General features: G+C 42.3%; 1 protein-coding gene across 1 annotated transcript in view; it reads left to right on the top strand.

The window, feature by feature from the left end:
* Positions 1-15598, top strand: part of ntm (neurotrimin) — a gene marked incomplete at its 5' end in the record, with an annotated part of 633919 nt that overhangs the window by 423137 nt on the left and 195184 nt on the right. The window contains one exon of the mRNA XM_084325079.1: positions 11566-11691. Coding sequence (XP_084181205.1) covers positions 11566-11691 — 126 coding nt within the window. The remainder of the gene's footprint in view (positions 1-11565; positions 11692-15598) is intronic.

Raw genomic sequence — 15598 nt, 5'->3', positions numbered from 1 at the left:
AACTACATAACTGCATAACACGCCCGGCGATTGCATACCCAAAGCTTTTTTTATACTTTGTCTCTTTTGTAAGGAAACATTCTGCACTTTCTTCCCCAACAGAGAAGAATCACTCTGAGTGCTATAGAGTTACAGAGGGTTGAACACACTGTAGTAAATGTTTAGCTTACTCACATTTCTGTTTACTTGTTCGTTGCCTGTTTTTTAAGTTCCAGCTGAGAGGTAGGAGCTGGAAAACATAACGGTTACACAGCCTGAAGTCATATCTAGTACAGGTCCAAAGTTGATAACAATCCCACGGGAAAAAAATTGTGTTTTACAACGTTTTTTTTTTTATATTTTTTTTTATAATTTTTTAAACATACACATAAACATAAACATAACAACATAAAATTAGACATACAAGCATTAACAGTACACATCCAATGAAATCACCATTTAAATAAATGTATTATACGAGATATACACCTAATACTTGCTATCTAATACCCTACACACATATACTCTCGCTCGCCCCCCCCCCCCCCCCCCCCCCCGGACTCCCACTTGGATAATCCATCCATTATCCTTCGCTCCTAACCAGGCACTACAGTTCATATTCTAGCTTTTATTCTCTCCACCACTTCTAACCACATTGCAATTTTTGGATTCGCTGACACCTAAAATTCTTGCTGTAGATATTTCTAGATAAATCACATCGAGATATGTAAGAATCCAAACCTTCCGACACATTTTTTCCGGTTGAAACCATCGTGATGCTATCAGCTTTTTAGCCGCTGTGAGACCAGATAAAACGAATCTCTTTAGCTGTATAGGGACTGCAAACTCAAAAACATCATTCAACAGCAATACAGAGGGGTGTACAGGTATATTCAGAATTAAGAAATTTGATAATTGCTGGGACACTTCTTTCCAGAATATCTTAACTGGTGGGCAATCCCAGTACATGTGCATAAATGTACCCTCATCCCCATTTGTACATAAGGAGCATCTGGAGTCTTGTTTAAGTCCCATTCTGTTCAATCTTATAGGAGTCAGGTATGTCCTATGAATATAGTTAAGATTGATTTGTTGATGGTCCGGGTTACGTGACGCAAGTCGAACGTTTGCCCAGGCTTCTTGCCAATCAAAATTTATTTCCAGGTCTGGTATATCCCTCCTCCAGACTGAGTCTATGGGGAGGATTCCATACGAGGACGTTAGTAATTGATGATAAAAATCTGATACAAAACCTCTCGATGTCTCTCTTTCATAGAAGAATTTGTGGTATCTGTGGTGTTCAATTGGTATCCTTAATGGGACTCCATGAGCCTTCAAACATACCAATAACTGTGCGTAAAAATTATATGTGGAACTGGTGAGATTACATTTTTTATGTATTTTTTCATATCTACAAAAGCCCTGTTTGTTGAAAACATCTCATAATGTGTGTATGCCCTGCTTTTCCCATTTAGGGTATCTTATAGGTCGTTTTCCAATCAGGAGTGCATTGTTATTGAATAGGGGAGTATGACTATGCCATTTATGTGGGTTAGAATATTTTTTTTGTGTTTCACGCCATATCCGGATCGCATGAGTAATAATGGGGCCAAATTTCAATTCGCATTGCTTAATTGATAATTTGGTGTATACTATGTCCTGCAGTCTATGTGGTGCTACTATATTTACTTCTAAATTTCTCCAGGATACTGATGCTTGGGAATCAAACCAGGTTGTCAGTGGTCTTAAAGTGTATGCCTTAAAATAGTGGTAAAAATCTGGAAATGCCATACCTCCGTCGGCTTTGTTTCTCTGTGCGGTGGATCTTTTTATACGTGGTGGTTTGTTATTCCAAATAAATTTGTATGCGGTAGAGTGTAATTTTTTCCAGTAACCATCTGGAGGGGGTAACGGTAGCATTGAGCTAATGAAGTTGATTCTAGGTAGGACATCCATCTTAACTATTGATACCCGTGCCTGTACTGAGTTTTTTAGTTTTGACCACCTGTCAAAGTCGTATTTGATCTTATTTTGGATTTGTATGTAATTGTACTTCACCGTTTGGCTTATAGTAGGGAATACTTCAACTCCCAAACATCTAAAGTGTTTAACCATTGGTATTTCTTCTGGAAGGAGTATATTTTTTGCAGGGGCATTAAGTGGAAGGAAAGCCGACTTTGGCCAATTTATCCTAAATCCCGATAGATTGCCAAAGTCATCAATCAACTTGAGAAGATGAGGCATTGCGGTGTTAGGGTTTTGCATGAACAGTATTACGTCGTCCGCATATAAACAAATTTTATGTTGTGTGCCCTTGATTGCGATTGGTTCTATGGATTGGGATTGTCTTATATATTGTGCTAAAGGCTCTAATGATAAATCGAATAGTCCGGGACTAAGAGGGCAACCCTGTCTAGAAGAGCGTGATACCGGAAAAATTTCGGAGGTGATTATACCTGTTGTAATCATGGCCGATGGGTCTTTGTATAATACTTTAATCATATCAATGAATCCTTTTCCTAACCCCATCCTTTCTAATACTGCCCATAGATAAGACCATTCCAACCTATCAAAAGCTTTCATCGCATCCAGGGACAGCATCGCCTTAGGTGTGGTGTCATCCTTGCTGACATCTAGTACGTGTAGTAATCGTCTTATATTATCCGTGATCAAGCGGCCTCTTATGAAGCCAGTCTGATCCGGATGAACTAAAGACGTCATATGCTTTTGAAGTCTGATGGCTAATACCTTAGAGTATAGCTTGATATCGGTTCCGAGGAGGCTTAAGGGTCTATAACTACTGCAATCGGTGGGGTCTTTGTCTTTTTTAAGGAGGACTGTTATGAGTGCAATATTGTCGTTCTTATGGAAGTTCCCCTCCTTGATTGAGTATAAAATCATATTAAGTAATAGGAGTCCAATTACGTCCCAACATGAGAGGTACATTTCTGGTGGGATACCGTCTCTTCCAGGAGCCCTACCACTTTGCATTTCAGATATGGCCTCCCTAAGTTCATCTAGTGTGATGGGTGTTTCTAATTGTTTAGCGTCATCCTCTGATAGTTTAGGGAGGTTAATTTGATTAAGATATGTGTCCATTTTGTTTTGATCGAAGGTCATTTCTGATTTATACATGTTGGAGTAGAACTCTTTGAATGTCTCGTTGATTTTTTTAGGGTCTGTAACAAGTCCTTGTTGTGCTTTAATGGTAGTTATATCTGCAAATGTTGCGTTGACTCTTAACCGCATAGCTAGTAGGTGACTTGGTTTAGAACCATGAGAGTAGTGCTGTTGTCTTGTGCTACGTATTTGTACTTCAGATTGTTGTTTATAAATGGCATTAATCTCTTTTTTGAACACATTAATTTGAGTTTCCAGTCGAACCGAGTAGTTGTATTGTAAAGAAGAAAATAACGTAGAGTAAAGCGTTTCCAGCTCTGCCAGTTTTGAGCAACGATTCTTGCGTATTTTGGAGGAAAAGTACCAGGTAAAATCCTTGATCAAACCCTTTACCGACATCCATAATATTCTGGGGTCCTGCACCGATTTCGCATTCTCCAGTAGGAATACAGAAAGAACTTCTTTGAGTTGTGTAATGAATTCCTTGTTATTCAGCAATATCGAGTTAAATCGCCATCTTGGGGCTCGGGATGACAGTATACCAAATTATCCTTTTAGGAGTAAATAACAGTGATCTGATAGTGCATTGGGTACCATTTCCACGTCATAGTTATCAAATAGTCTCGGGGATGCAAAAACATAATCTACTCTGGAAAGTGTGTTATGTCTTGCAGATCGACGAGAGTACTTCCGTGTCGTGGGGTTGAGTGATCGCCATAGATCATTTACACCTGTATTCTTCGACCAATCCTTTAACGCATTAGATGAATTTTTCTGTTCGTTGGAAAAGGTGGGATAAGATTTATCCATCCCAGGATCCCAAATAGCATTAAAATCCGCACCAATTATAAATGAGTATTCAGGAAGGTCTAACATTGTTCTGGTAAGTGTAGTGTAGAAATTAGCTTCGTACAAATTTGGGGCATATACCGCTACCAACGCTATTTTCCTATTCCTGTATACAATCTTACCTATGGTTATCCGACCATCTGCATCAGACCATACTCCCTTCAATTCAATATTCAACTTCCGTTTCACGACTATAGTAACTCCACGGGTTCTCGTTCCAAAGGAAGAGTGACTAATGTTATGGTATATGTTGTCCGCTAACGTAGCTTTGTCTTCCACTAAAATGTGCGTTTCGCTTAGAAGAGCCACGTCAACCTGTTTGTTTTTCATCAGTGTGAGCACGCTTTTGCGTTTATGTTGATTATTTATTCCCCCAGTATTCCAGATCATTATATTCAAACTAGTCATAGTCTATACATGGTGTTGTGTAGTTGTTGGTAATGCTTCTGGAGTGCGAATCCACAATGGATATATATCCCAACTATTGAGGTTCCGTTGAGAGCTGAGCTTAAAAACATACATATATACAAATAATCCCCTAAATCCCCCTCCCGAGTCGTACAGGACTGTGTTTCATAGACACAACCTTCGCGTATAACTCCCTCCCTTAAACCCCCGGATTGCCCAAAATGAGCCTTTTAACCTTAACTTTCCTATGCTAATTGCCATAGGATCTAAAACTTTCATTCTAATTTAATAGAATGTCACTCGTGGTCTAGCGCCTTCCCATTAATGTAATACAAATAATGTGAAAAATGAAAAATATACCTCCATTGGTATATTTATTTGAACCTTCTACTAACATGTATATGGTGGAACCTTCAGAAAAAAGAGAAAAAGAAAAGAGAGAACAAAAAATAGATTTTTAGAACTAAATTATGTAAATCCCTAAAGCAGTGGAGCAATTGCTTAAAATATTAAAATAACTTTGTCAGGCTTATACCTTTAGATGAGGATGAGGTTTTTAAAACCTTGTATGCAGTTCGTCCCCCGACAAGTGTGGGCATTAAACCGTTATGAGGGTTTATTGAACATCCATATCTGGTTCATATGCATATACATACCGGATGTTATTGTTCACAGGCCTTCATAGGAGTACAGTGTATTCTAGAAAGTTGTAGAATACCCTTGTATATTTGTATACACTGATGTTATGTTCCAGAATATTCTTCCTGTCCATGAGTTATGTCCTTCTAGTGGTTTCCAGTATATTCCAGTATGACCCTGAACGATCGAAAGAAGAATACAGAATGTTCCAGAGTGTTCCCAATGTCAACGTTAGATTATTGCCTGCACAAAAACCAGAAATCTATAAATATAGTGCCTATCATTTCGTATTAAACTCTTTGTACCTCAATGTTGCCTACAGGCTTATTTGCTGCCGCTTTTGTAGTTGAGCCGTGGCAAAGTCGTCCTAATAAAAATAAGAAAAAATAAGAAAAAGAGATGAATAAGCTTGTCTTCTGAGACAGGCCTATGGTGCGTCCGGCCACGGGGGGCCGGTATCATGTTGCTTCATGTATTCTTCGGCGTCCTCAGCTGAGCGTAACCCGAGTTAGTGGGGTCTTGATGCTGGCATCATGGACTTCTCCGGTCCCCCATTCCAGGGAGTCCAGTCCTTTTGGTGGGTCTGGGTCTTCCTTCGCGCTCCGCTGCTACGGCCTTGCCACGGGGTTGGGTTTGCCCTTGACCCCGTGATTCTGGGGGCAGTAACAAGGTTGTTTCCCTCCGTTCGTTCCCGGGTGGCATGCGGGTTGTGCATGTGTGTAGTCGTGGGGTCAAGCCACGGTCTGCTCACCCTGTGCGTTGAGTTGCTTGAGTGCCTCTTCGCACGGTCGGGTCCGTCGCCCTCCCGTGAAGCCACCAATAGGGGGGGTGCCCTCCATTAGGGTGGGTCGGGGGGGCTCGGCCCTCCCTGGTCTGATGGTTGTGGGGGGCCTCAGCAGGGTACATTTGTCGAGCTTCTAGCTCCCGCTCAGCTCCTATTATGCGATGAACGCTGAGCGTGAGCTAGTGTGGAACAGAACGTTAGGTTATGACTATAACCAAGTTCTGTCAACACTTAGTGACCGCTCAGCGTTTAGACGACGCTGCAGGCCCTTGATTTTTCATTCATTCATTGTGATGAAATTTGTTGGGAAGGAGATGAGTGTGTGGCACCACCCCTGCTTATATAGGTAAGCGGATGGGGGTGTGGCCAGATGAATGCTGGCATTTAAAGGTACATTTGTGAAATTATTCAGTGTATATATGCTGAAGCGAGATATATGCAATGAACGCTGAGCGTTCACTAAGTGTTGACAGAACTTGGTTATAGTCATAACCTAACGTTAGTCGTTAGTGCGGTCGTTAGTGGGTAACATGCTGTTGTATTCGTTCGGTACACAACTACAATCATTAGCTCCGCATCCGCAGAGCTAATGATGCTAATGATGGAGTGTCACCGTCGGTTGTGTGATAGTAAAGGGCTAACCTTCTGTATTGTCACAGTGAAAGGGTTAACCGGCTGTCGTGTGGCAGTGAAAGGGTTAACTGGACCGGGACCTATATATCCCATAGATGACTAGATTAGATGAAAATTCACTGTCATCATACAGCACAAATACAGTACAACAAAAAATAAGTTTGGCATCCAACCAGAGTGCAAATGTAACAGTAAAGTGCAGTAGTAACATACAATGTGCGGGTGATTAAACTGGGTATAAAATATATAAATGAGCACTACTATACTGAGTAATAGTGCTTATCAGGTGTATACAGAGTTGTAGTATTACTATGTACAGTGATACAGGTATACAGACACTATGGTAGTAAGTCATACTGGCCAGCAGTGTAACTAGTAAGAGTTGCCCCGCAATGGTGGAATGAACTACCCACCCCACTTAGGACAGCCGAAACCCGTCCAATCTTTCGCCGTCGACGAAAGACGCACTTCTTCAACCATTATCTGAATTTTTTATTTTTATTTAAAAATGTTTTCTCAAATATAACCCTCAACACTTTGATGACCATTGTTACTCAGCTGATAGAGTTGTGCCCTTCCTGATGACTTGTCGTACAGAACTTGTAAAAGTCGCTTTGGATAAAAGCGTCAGCTAAATGTAAATGTAAATATGTACAGATAGTATCTATAGATATGTAAAATGATATATATATTTTTTTTTTTATATATATGCTGTAAATATACATATATAAATATATATATATATATATATATATATATATATATATATATATATATATATATATATATATATATATATATATATATATATATATATATATATATATATATATATATATATATATATATGATATACACAGCACTATTCTACATACGTATTGTACATCATACAGAGCTATAGGGGTAGACTATAATATGTGGTAGGTCATTATGATTATTATCATTACTATGATTACAGTCTATAGCACACACACACACACACGAACACACACACACACACACACACACACACACACACACACACACACACACACACACACACACACACACACACACACAGGGGAGATTACCTGTGTTAATAAGTTATTTTATGTATTTATATATTGAAAACATCATTACATTCAGGTAAATTAACACTGTTTGATAATGCGACAGTGTGGTGATGATGCAAGTACATTCTTGAAAAAAAGGACAGTTGTGAATAATTGGAAGAACGAATGGCTCATACAGTATGTCCCCCCTCCGTGTTACTGTGCACAGATACAGTATGTACTGTACTGTATGTATTTAGGCCTCGAGAGCCCTTATGGTGCCGGCAGACACACAGACACACAGACACACAGACACACAGACACACAGACACACAGACACACAGACACACAGACACACAGACACACAGACACACAGACACACAGACACACAGACACACAGACACACAGACACACAGACACACAGACACACAGACACACAGACACCTCCCGGCAGACACACAGACACACAGACACACAGACACCTCCCGGCAGACACACAGACACACAGACACACAGACACACAGACACACAGACACACAGACACACAGACACACAGACACACAGATACCACCCGGCAGACACACAGACACACACACACACAGACACACAGAGACACAGACACACAGACACACAGACACACAGACACACAGACACACAGACACACAGACACACAGACACACAGACACACAGACACACAGACACCTCCCGGCAGACACACAGACACACAGACACACAGACACACAGACACACAGACACTTCCCGGCAGACACACAGACACACAGACACCTCCCGGCAGACACACAGACACACAGACACACAGACACACAGACACACAGACACACAGACACCTCCCGGCAGACACACAGACACACAGACACTTCCCGGCAGACACACAGACACACAGACACCTCCCGGCAGACACACAGACACACAGACACACACACACACAGACACACAGACACACAGACACACAGACACACAGACACACAGACACCTCCCGGCAGACACACAGACACACAGAGAGAGAGAGAGACTGAGAGAGAGAGAGAGAGAGAGAGAGAGAGAGAGAGAGAGAGAGAGAGAGAGAGAGAGAGAGAGAGAGAGAGAGAGAGAGTCCCTTCTAAATGGTCCTGGTCTGCCAGCTTATGTCTGCGGGGAGTGAAGTAACACCAGCGCATGATTTAATTACAACACAAGAGTTGTAATTATATCTTGTTTAAGTAGCCATTAACGGCAGGTGCTAGATAAAAGTAAGTAAAACGCAGGATATTATTTTGCTTGGAGTGGTTGGATTTCACCGTTATATCCTTCGCCGGGAGTGGGAGCCGGTATAGGAATGAGCTACTAACGTTATCTGATCACAGGTTTCATGCTGCTTGGTTTTAGCCCCCTTTCCAGTAATATTGATGTGGCTGGTATCTAACCACCCTTAGTTTCATTATGATATAAGTATATAACACGCACTTGCTATATTTGGTTCAGTACAAGTAGAACAAATGGTAGCTTGCTTGTAATGTTAATAAACTAGCGTTGCTGTCAATAGCTAACTAGCTCCAGGCTCCTGTACTACTTTGTAGCTTCTCCTTTTCATGTGAAAATACAAACGTGCATTTGAGTACATGGTCAGCAACATAAATATCCTATCAGGTTCTTACTGAAATAGCTGATATTAAAGAAGGATTAGCTAGAATCAACTCCTTCCGAAAGCGTGTCGAAGTGTCCCGAGCGAGACACTAACTGCCCTTACCTGCCCCAGATGACATAGATAGCTCACACTGTTGCCTCCGCCGTCGGTGTGTGGATGTGTGAGTGAACGGGATAAAAGCTGTTATATAAATGCACCATTGACGATGTAGCTGCAATACAACCCTGCCAGAAACCATGTAACTCGCAGGCTCGCTAACTGTGTTGGCAGAACTCTGAAAAGTCGGCGTTGTAAAAATGTCTGCAATACGAGTGCAAATGTACATCCGCAAAAGCTTCAAAATAAAGGTCTGCCCTTTCAAAACTTAAGGGTCTTGGAGAACAGTGACAAACTCTGTTGGGGAGAGACACACAGTGGAACGAGTTGCCGCGGTTGTGAAGGACAATTCAAAAACTAAATAATGTTTGCAGAGATTTTCATCCAATCCATCCAAGCCTTCAAAACTCAGCTTCAATATTGCAAACACTTTTTTATTAGATTTCAAGCTTTCAAAGAGAGAGTTCCAGACTTAACAAACATTGCAGGTGATTCAAGTCATATTGAATTGTTGAAAATATACGTAAAATGTCCCCTTTAAATAAATATATATTCACTATAAATAAGAACATTTAAATGTGTTATGCTTGTAACTGTGTCAGCCAGATTTCAGTAATAATAAATAATAATAATACATTTAATTTATATAGCACACTTTAAACTCAATGAGATCTCAATTAAGGTACTGCACAGCAAAAATGAAAAATAAAAAGGTTTGCAACATAAACACATTCAAATGAATAAAATAAAAAACCTAAAAATAAAAAGGTGCATGTGTCCTTGTTGCTATCCCAGGTTAACCTTAGAAGCAGAACATGTTCTGTTATTTACAATGTTGCTATAGTGTGTGTTGAACAAGCACTCGGACCCATGAAACAACACAATACGGTGAGCAGCTCAATGAACCCATGAAACAACACAATACGGTGAGCAGCTCAATGAACCCATGAAACAACACAATACGGTGAGCAGCTCAATGAACCCATGAAACAACACAATACGGTGAGCAGCTCAATGAACCCATGAAACAACACAATACGGTGAGCAGCTCAATGAACCCATGAAACAACACAATACGGTGAGCAGCTCAATGAACCCATGAAACAACACAATACGGTGAGCAGCTCAATGAACCCGTCTGCCTCAAGGTGGATTCAAGGGAGCAAAACAACAGTTCACCCCAAACTCAAAACAGCATTACCCCTGTTACCCGGACTGCCATCTACACATGCAGATAGTGTCAGTGCGAGATATACGTCTTAGAAATGTCTGCCGTCTCTCCAATAAAATGGCGCTGAATGGCACTATATACATTTGAAAAACTCAAAAGCAACATCTCTTTCCAGAAATTGTGACCCCCGCTACTCAAGATAATCCACAGACCTTGTTGTGAGCAGATCGCGTGGCAACTATTAGGTACACCCCATAATAATGAAGGGGGTGTAGTTTGATAGAAAAAGGTATGCAGCAGGCCACAGCCATCACTATACTGACACATTGATCTGTTGTTACTTTCATATTAATAGATTTGTATGTGTTTATATATGAATTTATATACACAATCCCCCAATATGATTGCAACGTTCATGCCAAGAAAATTAAATTATCTTGATTTGAACTGAATTAGAAGATACAAGATTATTTTATTGCCACACAACCAGGTTGGTGGTATTCTTGATCGGTACAGAGTGTAATAAGCTCTACAATACATGAAACTGGAACATAGATACAAATGGATACATGAATACAGCACAACATGACACAATAAATACATAAATACAGCACAGCACCACACAGCACAACATAAACACACGGAAGAGTCGTCTAGTCCATCAGGTCAGGAGCTTGGTTAGTGTGGGGGGGGGGGGGGGGAGGGGGGAGGGGGAGAGGGGGGCCAAGGGAGTTCAGGGTCCGAATGGCGGTGGGGAAGAAGCTGTCCTTGAAGCGGGTGGTTTTTGAGAGGATGGACTTGAAGCGCCTCCCTGAGGGCAGGGGCTGAAACAGGGGGTGTGCTGGGGGGGAGGGGCTGGAACAGGGGGTGTGCTGGGTGGGAGGGGCTGAAACAGGGGGTGTGCTGGGTGGGAGGGGCTGAAACAGGGGGTGTGCTGGGTGGGAGGGGCTGAAACAGGGGGTGTGCTGGGTGGGAGGGGCTGAAACAGGGGGTGTGCTGGGGGGGAGAGGCTGGAACAGGGGGTGTGCTGGGTGGGAGGGGCTGAAACAGGGGGTGTGCTGGGTGGGAGGAGTCCTTAGCAATTTTTCTGGCGCGGGTGGTTGTGCGGGAGGTGAAGATGGAGTCCAGGGATTAGTTCAATTTAATTGAACTAATTGAAAATTCACATGAATAAAATATGTTTTTAAATGTTTTTATTCTCTTTTCACAGTGCCGCCCAAGATCATCAACTTCTCAACGGACCTTGTGGTGAACGAAGGCTCCAACGTGACCCTGCTCTGCCAGGCCAGCGGCAAACCAGAGCCTGCCATCAGCTGGAAGTTTGTCTCCCCGTCAGGTACCTAGTCGCATACAGTTACACACCGGAGATACATGTAATAACATGTGGAAAACATACTGGAAATACATGTAATAACATGTGGGGAAACATACTGGAAATACATGTAATAAAATGTGGAAAACATACTGGAAATACATGTAATGACATGTGTAAAACATGCTGGAAATACATGTAATAACATGTGGAAAACATACTGGAAATACATGTAATAACATGTGGGAAAACATACTGGAAATACATGTAATAACATGTGGAAAACATACTGGAAATACATGTAATACCATGTGGGAAACATACTGGAAATACATGTAATAACATGTGGAAAACATACTGGAAATACATGTAATAACATGTGGAAAACATACTGGAAATACATGTAATAACATGTGGGAAAACACACTGGAAATACATGTAATACCATGTGGAAAACATACTGGAAATACATGTAATAACATGTGGAAATCATACTGGAAATACATGTAATAACATGTGGGAAAACACACTGGAAAGACGTGTAAATAATGTGGAAAACACACTGGAAATACATGTGATAACATGTGGAAAACATATTGGAAATACATGTAATAACATGTGGAAAACATACTGGAAATCAAGATACAAGATACAAGAGTTTTATTTGTCATGGCATACAAGTATACAATGAAATGCGGGGGGTCTTGCCCGCAACGATGTGCATAATTACCATAGTAATATACAATAAGAATCCAATAGAACGACATTGTGCAATAACAAGTAACAAAGTAGGGCATATCGGTATCTGTACATGAGTTATTTACAGAGCATGGTAGGACATGCTAGGTCCTGTGGCAGTGCAGTACACTGTTGGCTACGGATGAGGCACTGGGTCTTTATGTACACTGTTATACAATGCTATATTTTACAATCTCAAGCTATACTATTCTTAAAGTGACCTTTCCTTCTGTAAAGTGACCATAAGTGTGGGTGTGTGCAGCATGAGTGTGTGTGTGCTCATGTTAAAGTGGCTGCTAGTGTGTGAGCGTGTACAGTGTGTGTGTCGTGTGTGTGCTCATGTGTGCTTGTGCATGGAGAGTTCAGTGTTCAAGGCTCTGATGGCCTGGGGGAAGAAGCTGAGCCGGAGTCTCTCTGTCCTAGTAGCTGGTGCTCGCAGGCGTTTGCCTGACTGCAGCAGCATGAACAGGCTGTTGTTGGGGTGGTGAGGGTCTTTCATTATCCTGCAGGCTCTGGATTTGCACCTCTTGTTATATAAGACCTGCAGGGGTGGTAGTGCAATACCTGTGGTACGCTCGGCTGAGCGCACCACTCTCTGTAGGGCCTTCTTGTCCTGTGCCGTGCTGTTTCCATACCAGGCAGTGATGTTTCCAGTCAAGATGCTCTCTACAGCTCCGGAGTAGAAGGACTGGAGTATCTTCCCAGATACTCTGAACTTCCTTAACTGTCTCAGGTGGTAGAGGCGCTGCTTCGCCTTTTTTACGACTGAGTCTATGTGTGTTGTCCATGTCAGGTCCTCTGAGATGTGGACCCCCAGGTACTTGAAGCTGCTCACCCTGTCCACGGTAGCCCCGTTTATCCTCAGTGGTGTGTGTGTGTCTCCTGCTGTCTCCTCCTAAAATCCACAATCAGCTCCTTGGTTTTACCAATGTTCAGGAGCAGGCTGTTGTCCTGACACCAGCGTTCCAGTACCTCAACCTCCTCCCGGTAGGCCTTCTCATCGTCGTCAGAGATCAGCCCCACCACCACTGTGTCGTCCGTAAACTTCACTATGGAGTTGCAGCTGAATTTGGCCACACAGTCATGTGTGTATAGTGAGTACAGCAGGGGGCTTAGAACACAGCCCTGGGGGGACCCGATGCTCAGGGTGATGGTGTTGGAGGTCTGGCCCCCCACCCTGACCGCCTGGGGCCTTTCGCTCAGAAAGTCCAGTATCCAGGCGCTCAGAGCGGAGCTCAGACCCAGCTCGATCAGCTTGTCCACCAGTCTGGTGGGGACTATGGTGTTGAACGCTGAGCTGTAGTCAATGAACAACTGTCTCACATAGCCCCCCTTCTGGTGGTCTAGGTGAGAGAGGGTGCTGTGCAGTACTTGGGAGACCGCATCATCAGTGGAACTGTTTGGCCTGTATGCAAATTGCATAGGGTCCATATCACTGGGGAGGGAGGCACAAATACGATAACATGGGAAATACATGTAATAACATGGGAAATACATACTGGAAATACATCCTGGAAATACATCCTGGAAATACATGTGATAACATGGGGAATACATGTAATAACATGGGAAAAACATGTAATAACTTGTGGAAAAACATACTGGAAATACATGTAGTGATGTGAGGGTTTATTAACATTCTCAGTATCCCTGCTACATTCACATCTAAGCTCTATTCCCATACTGCATTGGTGTCACAGTGGGAGGTCATGTAAGAGCAGCTATGTAAGACCAGCAGCCTAGTCATACTCGGTAAATTATCTTTGTAATTTCTTTCAAATGACATTTCACCATCTACACTCTGCTGTCAAAGGTGCAATGTTGTTACATTATGGAGTTTTCAGTTCCAGCTTGATTCCTATTATTATATAGTCTCGTATAGCCAGACCTCTCTCCACACAGCATTGTCCTGCTGTGTAAGTGCAGGAGAAAGGTCTGTTAAAAATCCATTAGCATTGTGATGAGATATATATATATATATATATATATATATATATATATATATATATATATATATATATATATATATATATATATATATAAGTTTGTTTGTTTTTCTCAAACCAATCAGTCGTGTAGGGCAGCGGTAAACTCAAAACCCACTATGCAAAATAACCTCCAGGGAGAAATGTTTCTTGCTAGTCCACCATGAGAGTGTAGTTTGCTAGTTCATGATGGTAATGTAGATTGCAATCAGCTCATTATCTCTTCATCGTCTCTATTCTGACATTAAATTCACATCCACTCTCCTCACTTATAAACAACAACAACAACAACAACAACATCATCATCATCATCATCATCATCATCATCATCATCATCATCATCATCATCATCTCTATCACCATCCTTCTCTCTCTCTCCCTCTTTGACATTGCTTGACCCACTGGTGAATTTCCCCGCTCCCCTTATAATCCGCCATTACCTGTTTCCTAATCATCATTACAAGGTAGTAAGTAGTACACAGAGACGCAGCCCAGCCCGCTGTATTTGAACTAATTAATTAAGGTAATTGGATGGATGTAAATGTTGTGCCGACTCTGTGAAGGATGTGAGATTAACACGGAGGTCATTAGCGTAGCCCCAAGCATTGTACCCAGACAGACAGGACACGGCTGAGAGTACGGCGGCCCGTCTGAAGTGCGGTCGCTTGTATAGTATGTGCTCAGCGGCAGTCATTACGCTCAGCTTATCTCCAACTCCAAGACTGAGCCAAAACCGAACGCTACTGTCTGTATTTATTTTTTTCCGGCGTGTCCCAGAGCGCCCCCCCCCCCCGACGCTCGGATTCATTTCAGGCTGAGACGCTCGCATATCCATAATGAATTACATTTTAAACGGAGCGTGGCTGTGCTCGCGCCCCGCGCTATCCCTTTTCTATTGTGTTAGAAACACGGCTCTGGGAATTGAAATGTTAATATGACAAGAATGGAACTGACCTGCGTGTGAGGAGATAAGCGCCGAGAGAAAGAGTATTGATGGGCGGAATGTAACGGGTATCCCCGCAGGGCTTCGCTGAGAAGATCAGCCACCGCCGGTGTCGCGGAATGTGGCTTTAGTCTACGTGTGTAACGGTTGTGACAACGTCACCTCAAACTTTGATGCCCCGAGTGGGAGTCGAACCCCGGTCTCCCACACCGCAGGCAGCAACACAGCCCGCTATACCAAGAGGTGAATCCACTTCCAAGTACTG

Source organism: Notolepis coatsorum, assembly GCF_963971535.1.
Source record: "Notolepis coatsorum genome assembly, chromosome: 11".
NCBI classification, from domain to species: Eukaryota; Metazoa; Chordata; class Actinopteri; order Aulopiformes; family Paralepididae; genus Notolepis; species Notolepis coatsorum.
This window is presented reverse-complemented; position numbering and strand designations above follow the sequence as displayed.